At 43.1% G+C, this 21,317-nt stretch overlaps 1 protein-coding gene across 1 annotated transcript in view; it reads right to left on the bottom strand.

Annotated features, from left to right (window-relative positions):
* LOC125466151 (collagen alpha-1(XVIII) chain-like) overlaps positions 1-21,317 on the bottom strand; it is a 123,209-nt gene that overhangs the window by 18,672 nt on the left and 83,220 nt on the right. Inside the window, exons 22-26 of the mRNA XM_059638786.1 lie at positions 17,852-17,901; positions 11,371-11,499; positions 8,326-8,373; positions 5,188-5,226; positions 3,477-3,515 (exon numbers count right to left, since the gene is read on the bottom strand). Of these exons, the coding sequence (XP_059494769.1) occupies positions 3,477-3,515; positions 5,188-5,226; positions 8,326-8,373; positions 11,371-11,499; positions 17,852-17,901 (305 nt within the window). The remainder of the gene's footprint in view (positions 1-3,476; positions 3,516-5,187; positions 5,227-8,325; positions 8,374-11,370; positions 11,500-17,851; positions 17,902-21,317) is intronic.

The following is a 21,317-nucleotide window of genomic DNA, read 5'->3' as shown; positions in this document are numbered from 1 at the left end:
CTCTCCAATCCTTTCCTATTCACGTACTTACCCAATTGTCTTTTAGATGTTATAATTGTACCCACTTGTACCACTTCCTCAAGAAGTTCATTATACACGCAAACCACCCACTGTGTAAAACATTTGCTTCTCATGTCTTTTTAAAATCTCTCTCTCATCATCTGAAAAATGTGCCCCCAGTCTTGAAATCCCCCGTCCTACGGAAAAGACAACTAACATTAACCCCATCTATACTCCTTATTATTTTATACACCGCTATAAGGTTGCCTCTTGACCTCCTACACTCCAGTGAAAATAGTCCCATCCTATCCAGCCTTTCTCTAACTCAAAGCTTTTATACCTGGGAACATTCTGGTAAATCTCTTCTGAACCCTCTCCAGCTTAATAATATCCTTCCTATAACTGACAACCAGAACTGAACACAATATTCCAGATGAGGTCTCACCAATGTCCTGTACAACTTCAAGATGACTTTCCAACTCCTATACTCAAAGGACTGAGCAATGAAGGTAGACTGCAAAACCACCCTGTCTTTATGTGACTTAAACTTCAAAAAATTATGTACCAGCCCCCTAGATCTCTATGTTCTATAACACTACCAATAGTCCTGCTATTAACTGTATCAGTCCTACCCTTGTTTGTTTCATCAAAATGCAATACCTCTCATTTATCCAGATGGAACATTTTTCAGCCCGTTGACCCATTTAATCAAGATCCCTCTGTAATCTTAGAAAAGCTTTTGCGCTGTTTACTCTCATCAACCCATGGATAGGACCCATAAGTTTATAAGACATGGAGCAGAATTAGGCCATTCGGCCAATTGAAGTTCTCCCTGCCATTGGATCATGGCTGATATGCTCCTCTCCCTCATTTTCCTGCCTTCTCCCCATAACCTGTCAACTCATTACCAATGAAACATTCTGTCTGAGCGCTCCTTAAACTTACTCACTGTCCCAGCATCCACCGCACTTTAGGTTAGTGAATTTCACAGACTCACCCTATGGGAGAAGTAGTTTCTCCTCAATTCTGTTTTACATTTGCTACTCTGTGTCCTAAGGCTATGACCCTTGTCCTAGAATGCCCCACAAGAGGAAGCATCCGCTCCACATCTCTTTTATTTATACCTTTAATCATCTTGAATACCTCAATTTGATCTCCCCTCATTCTTCTAAATTCTAGACAGTCTGGGCCTCAACTGTTCAATCACTAATCAAATGAAATACCCTCATCTCTGGGATCAATCTAGTGAACCTCCTCTGGACTGCTTCCAATTCCACCACATCTTTCCTCAAGTAAGGGGACCAAAACTGTGCACAGTATTCCAGGTGCAGTCTCACCAATGCCTTGCATGGTTGCAACAATACTTCCTTACTTTATATGCCATTCCTTTAGCCATAAAAGCCAACATTCCATTCACTTTCTTTATTACCTGCTTGTTTTCGTGGCTCATGAATGAGGACACCCAGATCCCTCTGCACTGGAGCAGCCTGAAGTCTCTCCCCATTGAGATTACAGGTCCCCCTCTCATTTTTCTGACCAAAATGCATGACCTCACTCTTATGCTAAACTCTATCTGCCACATTTTGGCCCACTCTCCTAACCTATCTATATCCATTTGTGAGGTTGTTATTTTCTCATTGCAATTAGCATCCCACCTATTTTTGTGTTGTTTGCAAATTTTGCTATAGAGCCTTCTATCCTTGTACCCAAGTCATTAATGTAGATTGTAAATAGATGGGGTCCAAGGACTGAACCCCATGGCACCCCACTAGTTTGTTCTTGCCAACCAGAAAAAAACCCATTTGTCCCGACTCCTCGTCTTCCAGTCACCTGTCCAAACTTAATAGATTACCCCAATCCCATACAATCCAACCTTGTGATTTAATCTTTTGTGTGGCACCTTATCAAATACCTTCCGGAAGTCCAGATGTATTTCATCTGCAGGATCCCTATTGTCCACATGGCTTGTTATGTCTTCAAAGAACTCTAGTAAATTAGTCAAACATGATTTGACCTTCAGAAGACCATGCTCTGATGGATAGCGTTTTAACTTTCCAAATGTCCTGATATTGCTTCCTTGATTATTGATTCTAACATTTTGCCAACAGATGTTAAACTCACTGGACTGTAATTTCCCACATACTGCCTCCCTCCCTTTTTGAACAAGGGCATTACATTAGCATTTTTCCAATCCACTGGAACTTTTCCCGTGTCCAGGGAATTTTGTAATATTATAAACAATGGATCCACTGTCTCCACCATCACTTCCTGTAATAGCCTAGGGAATCAGACCTGTTGTCTGCTTGTCTGCTCTCAATCCTAATAGTTTGTTGAGTACGTTTTCCCTATTAATGTTGATTGTTCTAAGTTCTACTCTTTCTATTGCCTATGACTTGCTGTACAAAGAGGAATGGTAATATTGTCCTCCACCATGAAAACTGAGGCAAAGTACTGATTTTGCATCTCTACCATTTCATTGTTCCCCACCAGTTTCATCTTCCAAGGGTCCAACATTCACCTGAGCAACTCTCTTCCCTTTTAAATACCTACAGAAGGTTTTGCAGTCTATTTTGATATGTTGTGCTAGTTTTCTTTTGAAATTTACAGCCCTTTGTTTATGTTTGAAAGGTTCCCATTCCCACTGGCCTTTGCGATAGTGGTATACCCCAGCTTTTGACTTTGTACTGTCCTTGACCACAGAACTACCTTCCCAGTTTTCCTCTGTCCAAGACTAGTTTTCCCTGCCTGTTTGTCTGCCTGTGTGTGTATATAAGGGAAAGTTTGTAAGGGAATTAGAGTTTTAATTTGTAGTGATATGCGCCGATGGTTTATAACTGTTTGTCTGAAGTTAGACTCAAATTGAATAGTATTTTTATTCCATGCTTTCTACAAACCTGGGTCTGAAAATCAGGTAAATTGGGACATTTAATATCTTTATTTTAAAATCTTTAATGTTCTTAACAACTCGGGGACAGCAGGACTTGATTTCCAGCACATAAGTCCAGGGAGGTGTGAAAATTGCAATTGTGACTTACGATTTCAACAGTACCATGACTTTCTGCTTTAAGTCTTGCACCATAAAACCTGCAATTAGCTTTTTTTTAAGAGAAAAGAAAGACTGTGATTTCTTTTTCCTTTGGGGCAGGAATTTGCAAGCAACCATTAATTTCTAAACTCTCCTTACCCCCAGCTTATGAAATGCACTCAGTTGAGTTGTTTAAACAGCAATTAAAGAATAAATTTATTTGTCTCAGTTAGCGACACTGTGTCAGTGTGGAAGATACCAGACAATTTCAGAGAAAATAAAGGTATACAAGTCATAGTCAGGAGGACTGAGCTGATACGATATGATAGAAAGCAGCTGAGCAACACTCAGAAGATTTGTTCAGAATGTCAATTAGCACTAATTTTTGGTTAAAGTTATCTATTAGGTTTTGAGATCTGAAATAATCCAGCCGAAAGAACCAACAGCTTACCACTGATCCTTGAACAGGGGAGCTATCAGGCACTTTAACCTAGTGACAGGAGAAGAAAAAGCACATTAGATTCTGTGTTGCCCACGTTGGAAATGGGGAACTGGATGTACTTGTAGCATTCTGATTGAACAATCACAATCGAGTGAAACTGTGTAAAGCAGAACCACAAACAGGGGACAGACAAATTGAGTTAATGCTTCAGGGAGGGAACCAGCAGCCAGGAATGTTTCAGGGTCCCAAAGCCTCTCATGGAGGTAACAGTAACATCCACTGATTTGGGATTTTGACCACTTATCCAATTTGTTCTAACTGGTCTTAGAAGTTGCTACTTACAGCAACTTGACTTTGTGGCCTTTAAAGGGGGGGATAGGGTAAAGCTGCAGCACAAAAACGCATAGTTTGTTACCTGTTAAAATCCTCCTCCGTCCTCATCCAGACGAGTGAGGAGACTTGAAGTCCACTAAACGTTTTTAAAAGTCACACCATGCTTAGACTATCTGATGTTTAGCGTACCACAAGATAACTCTGACTGGCACAGTTTGAGTCCCCGGTTTTAGTGATGCTAAGAACAATTGGCCACAACACACTTGGACTAGAGAAGATGAAATCAAAAAGGATTCCTGTTGTACATTTATATCTCAGCTGTATGCAGAGATGACATTAGTTTCTCTGTGCACAGTAGGTTTTATTCACAAGGTTTTAAAATGTCTACTCCATGGTTCAGATCTGGCTTCTAGCCCTTTCTAGAGTGTGGTTTATCTTTATTCTGATCCCACTGCCAGCCTTAACTTATCAAACACAGTGAGCAGTGAGAGCAAACAGACACTGAACAGCTGACCACTGTAATCCCCGTTTCTGGGTGCTAACCTAAATGTGCACTTTGCAGAATTAAAATAAGAACGTGATCAGGTTCATTTGTGATGCCCCCTGCCCACTTCAAATACAACACTCACTACACACACATGTCAAATGATTGTTTCAACTCCATCCTGATGCTCCTGGGATACTGTCAAAAAAAAATGGAAACTTGATGCTCCTTCCCAAACAGAGGTGTGAAGGGTGTTCATTTCAGACAAATTAATTTTATCTTCAAAAATAAAATTTCCCATTGAAGTCACAGAGACACTGAGCAATAGCATTACTGTAACCCTCTGGGCACTGATGCCGTTTGAAAATGTGCTCATTGCCAGGCAACATTTCTTGTGTCCTTCGAGTTACAAAGATGTTATCAGATCACTGAAAAGCCAAGGCAACACTGAAATTTTATAATGACAACATCTATCTTGAGCTCTCCCTGACCTCTTCTTTCATGGAAAAATATGAATGATCCATCTCTGAATACATCTGATTGAGCAAATGTATTAGTGTAATCAGAGAGTCAGAGAAAATCTGTCCAGTAACCAATTGGGATCACAGGGAAGGAGATATAAACACATTTGATATGAAATGCATTCAATAGAGGCATTCAAACAGCAAGTAAAGAATCACTTTGCTTGTTTCGATTACCAAAACTCTGTCATAGAGCAAGATATCAGGCAGTTTGGGAAAAAATTAAAGGTGGACAGGTAGTGGTCAGGAGGATTGTGGGATATGAGCTAAGCAACACTCAGAAAATTTGTTCACAGTTGATGATTAGCACTGATTTTTAGTTAAAGTTGTTTATTAGGTTTTAAAATCTGAAATAACCCAGTTGAAAGAACCAATTGCTTACCATAGATTTTTGAATAGGGGACTCATCAGGCACTTTAACCTAGTGAGAGGAAAAGAAGACACGCATTAGATCCTGTGTTGCCCAAACTGAAAACGGGGAGCTGGACTGTTCTTGTTTGACAACTTGCTGGCATTCAGATTAATCAATTAAATTAGAGTGAAACAGCGTAAGGAAAAACAATAAAGTGGGGGGGGGGGGGCACGGGGAGAAACAAGTTGATTTAATGCTTTGGGAGTGGGAACTAGGAGTTGGGACTGTTTCTAGGTCCCAAAACCATTCCCAGAGGGACCAGGAGATCTTTGGGAGTTGGGACTGTTTCTAGGTCCCAAAACCATTCCCAGAGGGAACAGGAGATCTTTGGGAGTTGGGACTGTTTCTAGGTCCCAAAACCATTCCCAGAGGGAACAGGAGATCTTTGGGAGTTGGGACTGTTTCTAGGTCCCAAAACCATTCCCAGAGGGAACAGGAGATCTTTGGGAGTTGGGACTGTTTCTAGGTCCCAAAACCATTCCCAGAGGGAACAGTAGATCTCTGGGAGTTGGGACTGTTTCTAGGTCCCAAAACCATTCCCAGAGGGAACAGGAGATCTTTGGGAGTTGGGACTGTTTCTAGGTCCCAAAACCATTCCCAGAGGGAACAGGAGATCTTTGGGAGTTGGGACTGTTTCTAGGTCCCAAAACCATTCCCAGAGGGAACAGGAGATCTTTGGGAGTTGGGACTGTTTCTAGGTCCCAAAACCATTCCCAGAGGGAACAGTAGATCTCTGGGAGTTGGGACTGTTTCTAGGTGCAAAACCATTCCCAGAGGGAACAGGAGATCTTTGGGAGTTGGGACTGTTTCTAGGTTCCAAAACCATTCCCAGAGGGAACAGGAGATCTTTGGGAGTTGGGACTGTTTCTAGGTTCCAAAACCATTCCCAGAGGGAACAGGAGATCTTTGGGAGTTGGGACTGTTTCTAGGTCCCAAAACCATTCCCAGAGGAAACAGGAGATCTTTGGGAGTTGGGACTGTTTCTAGGTCCCAAAACCATTCCCAGAGGGAACAGGAGATCTTTGGGAGTTGGGACTGTTTCTAGGTCCCAAAACCATTCCCAGAGGGAACAGGAGATCTTTGGGAGTTTGACCCTTCAATTGCCCAATTAATGTTGGTGGCTAAGATTTTGAAGCTGGGAAACCAATCAGATGTTCCAGATCGGCAACGTTCACCAGTAAAAGGTAAAGCATGAAGTGCTGAAACAAGAAGGAGCCAACTCACTAACGTTTTGAGTCAAACAAATAATTAGGTTACCTCTGTGGGTATGAGCGGAGGGGTGTGGCGGGTGGCTGGTTGGGGGTGATAAAAGGGTCCCTCTGGTGGGCAGTTTATGACTGTACAATTACCAGGCAGGTAGAGAGGCCAGGACCCATGGCCCTGCCCTGAGTGTTGCCCTAGGGTCTCCCAAATCTGCCACCTGCCTCCACTCAGCTGAGAAACTGGAGGCCGATTGGAAAACCCCAGTAAGCCTGCTCTAACTGGTCTTATTGAAGCTCCTAATGAGCGCAGGTGGCTGACCACCCCCCTCACAGGCCTCAGGCTGTTTGGTCACACAGTGAACCATCGCCTCAGCGAAGATAGACAACGTCAAGAATGTAACCACGGGATTGGTACATTGTCCCTGTTTGCCTCTGTTCCTGAACTTACAAACATTCCGCCCATCATTATTAACATTAATTGCTATGACAACTCCTCCAGCATTGGTCAGAGTGTTATAAAACACAAACCTGCACAAAACAAAAAGAGGATGCAATGGCCCGGTGGTATTGTCAGTGGCCAGTTAACCCAGGAACCCAGATAATGTTCAAATGCTTCCTTGACAGATGGTGGAATTTGAATTCAATTAAAAATCTGGAATTGGGAGTCTAATGATGACCGTGAATCTGTTTTCAATTGTCGGAATAAACCATCAGGTTCATTAATGTCCTTTAGGGAAGGAAACTGCCATCCTTACCTGGTCTGACCGACATGTGACACCAGATCCACAGGAAATGTTGTTGACTCTTTACTGCCCTCTGGGCAATTAGGGATGGGCAATAAATGTTGGCCTGGCCAGTGGCACCCACATCCCATGAATGAATAAACAAAAAAGCAATACAATACAACTAGGGCCCAGGAAAGATGTACTGCCCTGGGCCAAAAGATACTCCTTGTTGCGATTGGTGCCAGAAAACAAAATCTAACAACTGATGGGCCGAGTAAAGGACACATTTAATGTTGTACATATTTCTGCATTTCTGAAGAAGGGTCCCAACCCAAAACATCAGCTTTCCTGCTCTTCTGATGCTGCCTGGCCTGCTGTGTTCCTCCAGCTCCACACTGTGTTATCCCAGACTCCAGCATCGGCAGTTCCTACTATCTCTGGCACACTTAGTGTTAGCTGTTTGTCTCACACTCCTCAGGTTAATTTATAAGAAGAACACATCTAGGTAACAGCCTCCCAGAGACCCAGGGCCCCACCAACCTCACGATTGAGATATGTTCAACATACTACAGAGTGTTCAGGCCAAGGCAGTCCGGATTGAACATGGAATTTATCTTGTCAAAGCCTGATCTTGATACCCGTTCATATGTGTAATGTATGAGGTAGTTTTAAAGGAAAGGCATTTTTTTTGACTAATTTGTTGTGACTAACTGGCTTTTAAAAATATTCCAGCAAATTAGTCTGACCATGATTCACACTGTAAAGAAAGAGAGACAGAGACGAAGAAGAAAAAGAGAACAAATGGGAAAGAGGGAGGAAGAAAGAAATGGGACAGAGAGAAAGAAAAAGAAAAGGAGAGAAAGTGGGAGAGAGAGAGATAGAGAAATAGGAAGAAAGTGAGAAAAAGAGCAAGATGGAAAGAGAGAGAAAGTAAGAGGAAGAAACAGAAAGAGAGAGAAAGTGAGAGAAACAAAGAGACTTTCACACACAGTTGAATGCTGTCACCCAACTTTGACATTGCCACACATATGGTAAAGAAGTAAACAGCAGTGGCAATATCAGGTTTTACTTGAGGAAAACATTCCATATGACTCACTCGCTGATTAAAGTTGTCATGATCCTGCTGTCACATTAATAGAAAGAAGGCAGTACTATGCAGAGCTGGACCACTGTGTACTTACTGATACAGCAGGATCATCAGAAGCAATGCCAGGGAAGAAGTCTTCAAGCTGTTAGAAGGATCAGAAGTATGTAAGAGATCGTGTCTAAAAATGGTAACAAGCTCCAGCAGCAATGTTTACATTAAGGGTGCTACATAAATGCTGCAATTGTTTTTACCAAACAATTCAACAAAAGATCAATTTTAATCTACTTGAATCAAACGTGCAGTCTCATTAAATTATTCAGTAAACAAAAAATGCCTGTTTTTATAACAATTATCTATTTTGTTCTTGTGAAGTGAGTAGCTGCTGTTGCACAGATTGGCTGACTGCTCTCTAGAGGACATAGGTCCTATTTCTACATTTATGAGCCCAAATAGTATCAGTGAGCTATTTGGCAATGAGAGGCAGAACACTCAAACAGAATACAGCCTTCATTCAAGCCTCGTGTGCAAGGTCTTGGAAGCTGAATCAGAGCTGGATTCCCTTTCCTGTTTCGTGGTCTCTCATGATATCACCTCAATGCTGGCCCAGTGGAAAGCAGGTAACTCAGTGTCAATCAAAGTTTGTATCTGAGAGCTTCCTGATCGACTGCCTTGTTCCAGTTAACATTGAACAACGCACTGGCACACTGAGTCAGACCAAAAGAAAGGAGCAAAACCATCTGCCCTCTCCTTCAAAGAGAATTTTCTGCATAAATCACACAGCATAAACCTAAGTGCCTCTTACTTTTAATAAAACATATCCATGTTTTATTAAATATATAGTGGTGCTGTTATTGAATTAGTAATCCAGACCCCTGGGCTAATGGTCTGGAGACATGAGATTAGATTCCACTGCTGCATCCGGGGGAATGTAAATTTAATTAATAAATAAGTCATGAATAATATATTGGTCTCATTAATGATTATTTACAAAATTACTGGATTGTTGGAAAAACCCATCTGATTCATTAGTAACCACCATGGGAGGAAATCTCCCATCTGTACCTGGTGTGACCTACAAGTCACTCCAGATCCACAGTAATGTGGCTGACTCTTAACTGCCCTGACAACTGGCCCTAGCAATCTGCCGAGCCCTATCAAACTACAGCAGTCACACAATGTCAGGTGATAGTCCAACAGGTTTATTTGAAATCACAAGCTTTTGCAACGCTGCTCCTTTGTCAGGTGACTCTGACAAAGGAGCATGGCTCTGAAAACTTGTGATTTCAAATAAACCTGTTGGACTATAACCTGGTGTTGTGCAACTCCTGACTTTGTCCATCGCAGTCCAACACCTGCACCTCTACATCCTATCACACTCTCACAGAAGAAAACGCTGTAGGAGGTACTAGAATGTGGCTCTCTACTGCCCTCTCCTGGCACAATTGAGGATGGGTTATCAAAGCCGGGGTAGCCAGCGATGGCATCCTGTGAACAAACAAACCAGAAAATAAAACAAAATTGATGACACTTCTTCTTCCGCACGCACCCACCTACCCCCTGCTCCACTGGAAGCAGTTGCATTAGGCTGAAAATAACACAAGCTTCTATTTTGGAGTAAAATTGAACAAGTCATGACATTGTATCTTGTTCAGTCTGCGAAGATATGCTTCTCAAAGGGTCATGCTTTGTGGCAGTTTTTTAATAGAAACTGCAGTTCTCAGCACTGACTCACCTCACTCAGATGGGAAGCACTTATATCAGCACTAACTGTCTGCTTCTTATGAAGGAAGCAGATCCCAAACCTTCATGCAGTCCCCTTGATGAAAATTCTTCTTTTAATTGCCCGAGGTTTTCAAAAAGAAACCAATTTATTGTTAGATGACAAAGTGGGAGTAATGATTGCAGAAGTATTTCAATGCTGCCTGGTTTGGCTGGGAATGATTCCCTATGTTGCGGGGACTCTGCAGTGTGCTCGGCCTCACAGTGATGACATGACTGCGCATTCCCAGCAGGGAGTAGGAGATTAGTGAGTTAATTCTGCGATGCCCTAACCTTTCGCTAACCTCCACTCCCTCCCTGTTTGCCTGCCTTCTTGTGATTGGAAGCAATTTCTCCCTGACGCGCTCAAAGTGAAAAAGCTTCACGGCTCTGGATTTGAGCAAACCCTCAGCCACTTGGCATGTTTGAAAGTGAGAGATGGGTAAAATCCAGTGGGTGACATTCTCTCAGCCCTCAACTTTCTGAAATTTTATGAAGGACTGGGGACTCCATTCCTAGAATGAAAAAAGTAACGGTAACACTTGGAAATGAATGCACAGGTCATACTGAGCCTCCATTTTGAAGTACACATCCATGAGTCAGACCTGTTAAGACTTATTTGCCCATTTTACTGGTTTTTCCATCTCGGTGAGGCCAGCAGTGATGCTTCATTCCTATTTAAAGTTCTCATTTTGTCTCCACAAGCCCCCTTGCATGGGGAGTCTATTCAGAAAGCCTGGCAGTGATTGGCTGCTTGGGCAGATGTTCAACAAGTGGGGGTGGCACTCCCTACCCACCCCCTGCCAACAGGTCTTTCATTTGGTTAATTTTTGCTCTTAAGACGCAGTGCAGTGGCTCAGTGGTTAGCACTACTGCAGAGACACAGGCTCAATTCTAGCCTTCAGTGACCGTCTGTATGCAGTTTGCGTGTTCTCCCCTGAAATATCCTCAGTATCCTGGCCATGGGGGAGTAAGGCCAACTATCCAGCACCATGATTTGGACCGCCTCTATTCCTTCACCTTCTAATTTAAACAAAGTCTATTACTGCAGCTCCTATTCCATAGCATCAAGGAATCTCTACATTTGCCATAGCTGATCCACGTAGCCCTGCACACTATGGGTAATTCAGTACAGCCATTCCACGCAACCTGCACATCTTTGGACTGTGGGAAGAAACCCACACAGGCAGCTAATGTTGGAACTGCACCCAGGTTCCTGGCATTGTAAGGCAGCAATGCTAATCACTGAGCCATCATGGACCCCAATCAACAACAGTCATTAGCCAGACGTGCCAATACTGACGTTAGCACCCAGTGGATGTAAAGGGTGCTAAATAAATGCAATGCTCCCTTTAAAGATGTTAGGAACAAATGTACTCACGCAGAGTTTGCTCCAACCATTAAGCAGTCGAATGAAAACTTTATTTTCCTCTGTCACATAGACCAGGGAGCCTTCGGGAACCATCGGAGTTGCCTTCAGCATGAGGTCAACATTCTTGAAGACCTGGCTCTGTTATGTATAAAGCACATTTTAACGTTATGCAGTAGCAATACAGGCAAAGCTATTAATATCAGGGAAACATTCCCCGTGAGATTCAACGCAATTCCATGTGAAAGAGGGGAGCTGGTTTTCTATTTAAGAGTCAGTTGTAACAAAATGGGTCACGTCTTTTCCTAAAACTATTGTGTCGGTCTTTTCTTCCTTAGAAACACTGCAGTGCAAATAGAGGCCGTTTGGCCCATGAGTATGTACTAACTCACCAAACAGCATTCCAGCCAGACCAACCTCACTCTCTCCCCCTGTAACCCTGCATTCCCAAAAAGCCCGCATGTCCTTGGGTACTATGGGACAATTTAGCATGGCCAATCCGCGTAACCTTCACATCTTTGGACTATGCGTGGAAATTGGAGCATCCTTCAGAAGCCCATGCTGACGTGAGGAGAATGTCCACACTCCGCATTGACTTTTTGCTGGATACTGTTTAATGATTGACAGCCACCCATCCTGACCCTGTTAATAGTCATTATTCAAGCCTAGACTTGATACTGAGTATAAACCGACACGAAGGGGACCAGAGCTGGGCCCAATCCTGTGGAGCTGGATGAACACAGCAGGCCAAGCAGCATCTTAGGAGCACAAAAGCTGACGTTTCGGAGGCCCGAAACGTCAGCTTTTGTGCTCCTGAGATGCTGCTTGGCCTGCTGTGTTCATCCAGCTCCACACTTTGTTATCTCAGATTCTCCAGCATCCGCAGTTCCCATTATCTCTGGGCCCAATCCTGTTGTCTTTAATGGCCCAGCCCATCCCCCAATTTCCATTCCCAACGCCACCCAATATCTGCAGGCTGGCAGAGTTCACTGAACCACAACCTGGGCCAAAGCCTTAGTTTGTGATCCCAGCAAGTTGCAGAAATCAAATATTTCACAGCCGGACTGTAATCAGATTGGCAAAATTCACACAAAATTTGAACTGTACCTGGGAGAAACCGGTTCGTTGAGCTGGTACTGAATGGATTATGTTATTTCAGAACGATGGCCTGGAAAGGGTTAACTGAGATAGTAAAATAGCCTCAGCCACCAGGATGTAAGTGATTGCCTGTGGGAGGAGCTAACCAGCCTGTACATCTTACCTCTGCAGTTAATAACCAGGTAACTGAGGGAGATGGGTTGACTGGATGGCTGCTTGGCCACACTGCATGATGCAAACAGCACATGTTCAATTCTTGCACCAGCTGGTGCGTACCAGGATGGTCCTACTTTCTCAACCTCACCCCTCTCTTGAGGCATGATGACCTTCAGGTAATGCCACCACCCATCAGTTCTGTCTAATAATAGAGCAGCCCTATGGTGACTTTACCTCTAACTTAGACAAGCCTCTTATTCAAGTGTCTAAATTCTGGAGAGAAAACAGGCCTAATTTATATGACCTCTCCTCCTAACTTAACATGTATTCTGTCACCATTATGTAGTTAACCATTAGATATTAAAGTAACCTGTTATCTCTTAGGAGTTAACCATAGGATCATAGGAACAGGGGTAGGCCATTCAGCCCTTCGACTCTATTCCATCATTTGTTGAAACCATGGCTGATCTATGGCCTAACTCCATACAGATGTTTTACCCCTTCTAACCTTTTCCTCCATATCTCTTCACAACAAAAAAAAATCTAAGATTTAAAATTAACAGCTAATCTAGCATCAATTGCCATTTGTGGAAGAGAGTTCCAAACCTCAACCGCCTTTTGAATGTAGAAGTGCTTCCTAACATCTCTCCCGAACGGTCTGGCCCTAATTCTCAGACTGTACCCCTGGTTCTAGAATCCTCAAACAGTGGAAATAGCTTATCTTTAACTACCCTGTCTTTGCCTGTCAATGTCTTGAAGACTTTGATGGAATCACCCTTGATTCAACCTTCTAAATTGTAGCGAAAAAACAGGCTTAACTTATACAATCTCTCCTCCTAACTTAACACGGGTTCTATCAATGTAATGTGGTTAACCATTAGATATTAAAGTAGCCTGTTATCACTTTACTTTGTAAGAAACCACTTCTTGATACCCCTAAGGTGTGAGCCTCTTTAACCAGGCTCTTCATCTTTCACCATGCAATACCAATAAGACTAGCAGACAGGTTGTGGTCTCCCTGCTGTAAGAAAGAAGTTGTGAAACTTGAAAGGGTTCGGGAAAAGATTTACAAGGATGTTGCCAGGTTTGGAGTGTTTGAGCTAGAGGGAGAGGCTGGGGTTACTTTCCTTGCAGCGTCGGAGGCTGAGGGGTGACCTTATGGAGGGTTATAAAATCATGAGGGGCACGGATAGGTTAAATAGACAAAGTCTTTTTCCCAGGGTGGGGAGTCCATAACTAGAGGGGCATAGGTTTAAGGTGAAACCAGAAAGATTTAAAAGACCCCCAAGGAGAAACTTTTTCACACAGATGGTGGTGCGTGTGTGGAATGAGCTGCCACAGGAAGTGGTGGAGGCTGGTACATTTACAACATTTAAAAGGCATCTGGATGGGTATGTGAATAGGAAGGGTTTAGAGAGGTATGGGCCAAATGCTGGAAAATGGGACTAGATTTATTTAGTTTATGGTCAGCGTGGACGACTGGACCATAGGATCGGTTTCTATGCTGTACACCTGTGTGACTCAAAAGGATTGGAAGCAGCATTTCTACCCAGTATTATCATCTGTTTTTAAGATGACACAAGGTGAGCAAAATTCCCGCTTACATCAAGGTCTCAGTTTCAGGCAACTCTTACAATAGATAATCTCCCAGGGACATAGGAAAGTTAATGCCCAAAATGAGTAGTTTGTGAGAGAATAAAAGTTGTTAATCTTCAGTCATATTTCCACAATGCTCTGCAGGACAACTGGAGACCATTAAGAGGAAATTTGTGGAAAGTGCACAGTCAGGTGTGGGATTGACTATCCTGAAAGAGCGAGGGATTATGAGAATGATAGAGACCTGTGATAGCAGTCAATGGGCCCATGGAAAAGACTTGAATTCTGATGTGGTCAGCACACTTGGTAAATGGGGTCGGGCCGAGGACTGAAGAAAGCCAGTCCTGGCAACTGAATCTCACACAAAGGATGCACTATAAATGCTGATGTTAGTTGGAATTCCACAACTACATATGATATTTTTAAACAAAAATAGTTTTTCACTATCATTATTTGGATATTAACAATCGCTTGGTGGTACAGAACTTGAATATTGCCAAAAGAGGGACATGTTGCCAAAGCTTCTCTTTTGCATTCATCAGGTCAAATGCAACAATGTGAAGTTTCAAACAATCAATGCGATTTGTACTTTTGGGGAAAAGGGTACTGATTAGTTAGTGAGCTGACTCTGACTCGCCAAAGCCTAAAGGAAACAATGGAAAATAACCCAAGGGTTTAGGGAGTCTAGAATTCCACATTGATCTCTCTGTGGGAATCTTGCAACAAATCAGTGTTGATTTGATGACCAATCAGCACCCTGATTTCCGTTAGTATGAATTGCTGTGATTGTTTGAAATTTGGCAACGGTATAAGTTGAAAGTCTGTGACAACATGTCTCTTTTCAGCAATATTATGTTAATAACTTGCAGAGTTCTGATTTTCTGGGTACTGATGTAATATTAGACTCAGGTTTGCCAGCTGAAGCATTGCTCTAAGCCACCTGACTCAGTCTTTTCTGTGTGGGAGTTTTCTGACAAATACCGTCCTTCTCCCAGGAACCTACACCCTCCCTTCCAGGAACCTCCACCCACAGACAACAGAGTTATCACTGCAAATGCATAATGCAAAAGAAATATATAAGCAGAAAAATTCAAAGAAGTAACAATCCCCGGGTTCAACTTTGTCACAATTTATCATCTGATGTGAAAACAAAACATTGCGGATGCTGGAAATCTGTAATGAAAACAGAAAATGCTGCAAACACTCAGCAGGTCAGGCAGTATCTATGGATAGAAAACCAGAGTTAATTTTTCAAGTTGATGCTTTTATGCAAATGAATCCTTTGAGTCATAGAGTCATAGACTCATACAACACAGAAATCGGCTCTTGTCCATGCTGACCGAGTTTTCCAAACTAAACTCGTCCCATTTACCCACATTTGGCACATATCTCTCCAAACATTTTCTATTCTTGTACCTGTTCAAATGTCTCTAAAATGTTGTAGCTGCACCTGAATCCACCACTTCCTCTGGCAGTTCATCGCTGCACAGATTAAGCCTGGCCAGTTCAACATTTCCAGTATTCTTTGCCCTAAGATGCTACGATACTAGTGTCATGCCTCAAATGTAACAGGGGCTACAAGTGACACCAAACATTAAACCAGAATTGGGAATGATGGTGCCAAAGGGAATTAAGAAACATTTTTGATAAAATGTATGGGAATTGGAATTGTACAAAAATATTAAGGTTAATCAATGAGCTCCGCCATGTTGCACCAGTTATTCATTCAGCTTTATGCAACATCACTTTGTCAATGAGAAATCAAGTTGGAAACTCTCAGTTGGTTATAATCAGTTATCACTTGGTGGTACAGAGTTTGTACATTGCTGAATAAAGAGGGCCAGTTAGCTCAGTTGATCTCAGAGATAATGGGAACTGCAGATGCTGGAGAATCCGAGATAACAGAGTTGCTGCTTGGCCTGCTGTGTTCACCCAGCTCCACACTTTGTTATCCCAGGTGGCTCAGCTGGCTGGATGGCGATGCAGGGTAATGCCAACAGAGTGGTTTCAATTTCCACACTACCTGAGACTACCATGACGGACTCTCCTTCTTAACCTCTCCCTTTGCCTCAGGTGGGGTGACCCTCTGGTTAAAACATGACCACTTGTCTCTCACTAATGAGAGAACCAACCCTGTGTAGGACTCAGGCGACATTATCTGTATTGCTGAAAAATGACACATTTTGTTGAAGCATTTCTCCTTGTGTTCATCAGGACAATTTACAAGAATACCACCATAAGGGGGCAACCAACATTCTTGTACAATAGAAAAAGAGCAAGTCAATTGGTAGAAACAATTACATCTAATTAAGAAAAATAAAAAGGAAACACAGTGAGAGCTTGGACTTTATGTTTAACAAATATTATATCTCCAACTCATTTTTGGGATGAGGGACTGCACATCCAATACATTGTGACCACATTCTCTCTGTTCAGATGCTGACTGATTTTGTTGTCCACTTTGAATATTTTCTGTTCTTATCAAATAAAGCTTCTTTGCATAAAGCTTTCCTCATTTTCACCGATGTATTACTCCTGGTCGATGTACCCTTGACGATGCAGAGCAGGACGGTCAGCAGTTGGTGGGCCTGAACCGAACAGCGCAGCCTGTGGTCAGCGGGCAGCCAGGGGTCAGAGAGCAGCCTGCAGTCAAAGGGCAGCCAGGGGTCAGAGGGAAGCCTGCAGTCGGAGGGCAGTCAGCAGTCAGAGGATAGCCAGGGGTCAAAGGGCAGCCAGGGGTCAGAGGGCTGGGGTGGAGTGGCTGGTGGACCGAGGACCCAGAAAGGGTCTTCACTTCTGAAGAGGGGTCTGGACTGGAAATGTCTGCCTTCCAGCTCCTCTGATGCTGCTTGGCCTGCTGCGTTCATCCAGCTTCACACCTTGTTATCTCAGATTCTCCAGCAGCGGCAGTTCCTACGATCTCTGGAGACCCAGAAAGGTTGGCCAGTGGGCTGTGGCCTGGTGCAGTGAATGTGTCAGAGATCTCAAGCTCAGCAGTGCACAGACCGTGAGATTACACGTGGAAAGCCCCACAGCATGGAGAAACTGCAGGCTATGGGAGGACTGTATTGTTTATCTTTTGACTTTATTTCTTTATCTTCTTAATTGATACTATAGAGAACCGTAATGTAGGACTTTTAGCTTTTCTCTCTATTTCTCTATTTTTGTACCTAATCTATTTTAGTATTCAGGATCTGTACCAAGATACGTTGCACCTAAGACAGTGCCTTGTCCGGTGACATTGTACACATTTCATTGTACTCCTGTACTTTGTATGTGAGCACACACAACAACAAACCTGACTCTAATTCTAACACGAAGCAATACATTGAAAGCTCAACAGCAAAATACTGTAAACACTGTAAATCTGAGATAAAAATGATGCTGGAATCATTCAGCAGGACAGGTAGTATCTGTGGAGAGTTTCAGGTCAAGCACCTTTCATCAGAAACAGGAGAAATATAAATTTCTAAAAAAAAAATTGGGTCAATTGGAGTGGGGCGCTGGAGACAAGAAGAATGAAAGGGGACGGCAGGATAAAACAAAATGCCCAATGGGTACAGTAAGAAACCCAAATCTTAGCAAAATGATAACAAGATCAATGATTATTGGGACTGAAGTATGGGTCATTTCACAAGCTTACCTTCATGCTGCTCTCTAAGACATTATCAGTGGGCTTGGGACCTTGAAGGTCTAGAAAGAAACACAACAGTAGGTTATGTCTGGGTCACAAAGCTGTGTGTGTGTGTGTGTGTGTGTGTGTGTGTGTGTGTGTGTGTGTGTGTGTGTGTGTGTGTGTAGGATCCAGTAAGATGCTGGTTGTACACTTCCAGCACTGTGAATGCATTTTTCATGGAATCACCTTGGTGGTATAGCCTCCTGCCTGTTTTGTTATCACACATCTAGTTAACAGGTATGGGAACTCCCATTATGGAGACAGCAAAGGGCTGAAATCTCACTGAGTAGTACTTTTAACACAATATTTAACTTATGTAAATCCTTTCGATGTAAACTGCCAACCAAGTATTGCTTTCCATTTTTATAGGAACTGACACTGTTATTTTCAAAATGGTGCTTTGTGATATTTCAAGATTAATCATTTATCTTTGAACTTAGTACTTAAATCATTGGAAACAATTGTTGCTGAATGAAAGGATAAAAGGAACACTGTATATTTTCATACATTTTACACATTTTTCATATATTTTCGATTTGCTGAGACAAGATTAATTCTTCCGAACTTATCACACTTCTGGGTTTTTACACAGCAGGTCAGTCCCTGAGGAAATTACCATCTGGCACAGCAGGTGGCTCAGTGGTTAGGGGGTAATAGGAACTGCAGATGCTGGAGAATCCAAGACAACAAAATGTGAAGCTGGATGAACACAGCAGGCCAAGCAGCATCTCAGGAGCACAAAAGCTGACGCCTCGGGCCTAGACCCTCTGATGAAGGGTCTAGGCCTGAGGCGTCAGCTTCTGTGCTCCTGAGATGCTGCTTGGCCTGCTGTGTTCATCCAGCCTCACATTTTGTTGGCTCAGTGTTTAACACTGCTACCTCACAGCAACCCGGGTTCAATTCTACCCTCGGGCGACTGTCTGTGTGGAGTTTGCACATTCTCCCTGTGTCTGCGTGGGTTTCCTCCGGGTGCTGCGGTTTCCTCCCTCAGTCCAAGGACGTGCAGGTTGGAGTAGATTGGCTGTGCTAAATTGCCCGTAGTGTTCAGGGGCGTGTAGATTAGGTGGGTTATCGGGGTCTGGGTCTGGCTGGGATGTTCTGTGGGTCAGTGTGGACTTGTCGGGCTGAACAGCTTGCTCCCCCACCACTGTAGGGATTCTATGTGAGCACCCTTTGGGATTTTATTTCTGAGACAGGGCCAGTGGTGTCAATTGTGACTGCCTCCAGCTGTTCCCCCAAGTTCTGGAATTCCCTTCCTGAACATCTTTTCGCTTCTTAAAACCCATCTTGTTGCCCGAGATTTTGTCACCTGGCCTATGGATCAGTGTCCAATTCTGGTTTCAAATGCCCCTGTGAAGCATCCTGGAACACGATACAGGCGCTTCACAAGTGCAAGTTGTTGTTGCTGCCGTTTCTAACAGCCTCCAGCAGCCACCTTTCCACCCCAGTAACACCAACGATGTGGATTGGCTATTTCGAAAGGGACCTGCTGCTAGATTTTCAAAGCATCTGCCAGGGTCAGGCAACAGGCTCTTTCCACATGAAAAGGAATATGTAATACATAAAATAATACATGGACGGAATTCACATATGGGTGTTATGTCACTGTGCTGATTTGTAATGAGATCAACCAGCTCTACCTCATGAAATATGAGTTCCTTGATTGAGGCTGTTAATCCGGTCCAATCAGGGAGCCCTGGCTGACAGATAAAAGGAGGAGTGTCAGGGATACTGACGCTCTGGGAGCTGGCTCTGACGCAGCAGAGGCAGAGTCAAGGGCCTTTTATATGTAAACAAAAGGGGATTTGATGACGTGATATTAGTCTCACTCTGGATTTATTTTAGCCAGAACCTGCTGGATCCTATGCGCTACAGGCTTTGACCAGTCCCATGGGTACTGAACCATTGTAGAGTCATTAAGATTTTACAGCACAAAAAGAGGCCCTTCTGTTCATTGTGTCCATGACAGTCACTTACTGACTTGCTAAAGTATTACCTCCTAGTGTAAAGAACAATTGTTAAACAAGACAGGTCTTTATGACAATTACTGAGACTTGGTGGTGGTGGGGGTTCACTGAATCTACAGGTTGCATGAATGTGCATTTTAAAAATGAACAGCCAGACCAATTCATAAATAGCAGTATATCTGGCGATGGTGGATGATCCTGCCTTTATTGAATTAAGTTTAATAAAGCATTTGAACCATTATTCCTTTCCAATTGCTAACACCAGGAAGGTTATCCAGATGCTGACCATCCAGAATTCCCATTTTGAATCTCGAATACTGGTTGCATGAAAATTTCAAATGCTTCGGATCTGGATCATGGGGGTTTCACAGGGCTGCTCGCTGCAGGAGTTTGAAAGAGACTCACTACACAGATTCCTAGGGCAAGGGGTTTCACTTATTATGAAGGGCTAAAGAGGCTAGTCCTTTAGATATTAGAGTTTGGAAGAATGAGGGGTGATCTTATTGAAACATACAAGATTTTAAGTGGGTCTGGCTGGGTAGATGTTGAGAAGATGTTTCCACAAGTGGGGGAATCTCAAACTAGGGAACACAGTTACAGAAATACAGGGACATTCCTTTAAAACCAAGATGGAAAAGGAATTGTTCCTCCAGAGGGTAGTGAAGCTCCGGAAATCTCTACCCCAGAGAGTCGTGGAGATCACTGAAGTATTAAAAGAAACGATAGACATTTTAAAAAAATAAATTCAGGGATTGACAACTATGGTCTGCTGGCACAAAAAAGGAACTGAGCACTAGGGGCAGGGTGGCCATGTTTCTGTTGAACGAGAAGGCAGCTTGGGGGTCGAATGGCCAGCTTCCGTACGTATTTCTTATAGAATTCAACCATAAGGCTGCAAATGGTTTTCTTAATTAAAACATTATTATTGTGAATTACAGAATTAACTATTCTCTGCAGTGAGACCTGACAATTAGGAGCAGCATGGTGGCTTAGTGGTTAGCACTGCTACCTCACAAGGCCAGGGACCTGCGTTCAATTCCATCCTCTGTCTCTGTGGGTTTCCTCCCACAGTCCAAAGATGTGCAGGTTAGGATGGATCAGCCACACTAAATTACCCATAGCGTGCAGGGATGTGCAGGCTGGGTGGATTAACCATGGGAAATTTGGGCTGGATGGGATGCACTTTGGAGGGTTGGTGTGGGCCGAACGGCCTGCTTCCACCAGTGTAAGATTCTGTGCATCATTTTCAGTTCCTAATGTCTCTTCAATGAGGAAAAGACCCTTTATTCAGGACCTTCCATTAAAACCTCTTCTGGAGTTTCTTGTTAATGTTTGCTGCCCCAGGAGAAGCACTAGAGATTGGAATTACCCTTCTCCAGTAACAGATTTCCTTGAACAAGGGGCGAATTAAAAAACAAAAGACATAAAAGGTTTGACAGGTTGAAAACTGGTAACTGTTCCAAGGA

This window comes from Stegostoma tigrinum, chromosome 31, assembly GCF_030684315.1.
Source record: "Stegostoma tigrinum isolate sSteTig4 chromosome 31, sSteTig4.hap1, whole genome shotgun sequence".
NCBI classification, from domain to species: Eukaryota; Metazoa; Chordata; class Chondrichthyes; order Orectolobiformes; family Stegostomatidae; genus Stegostoma; species Stegostoma tigrinum.
Note: the sequence above shows the minus strand (reverse complement) of the source record. Positions and strands in the feature narration are given on the sequence as shown.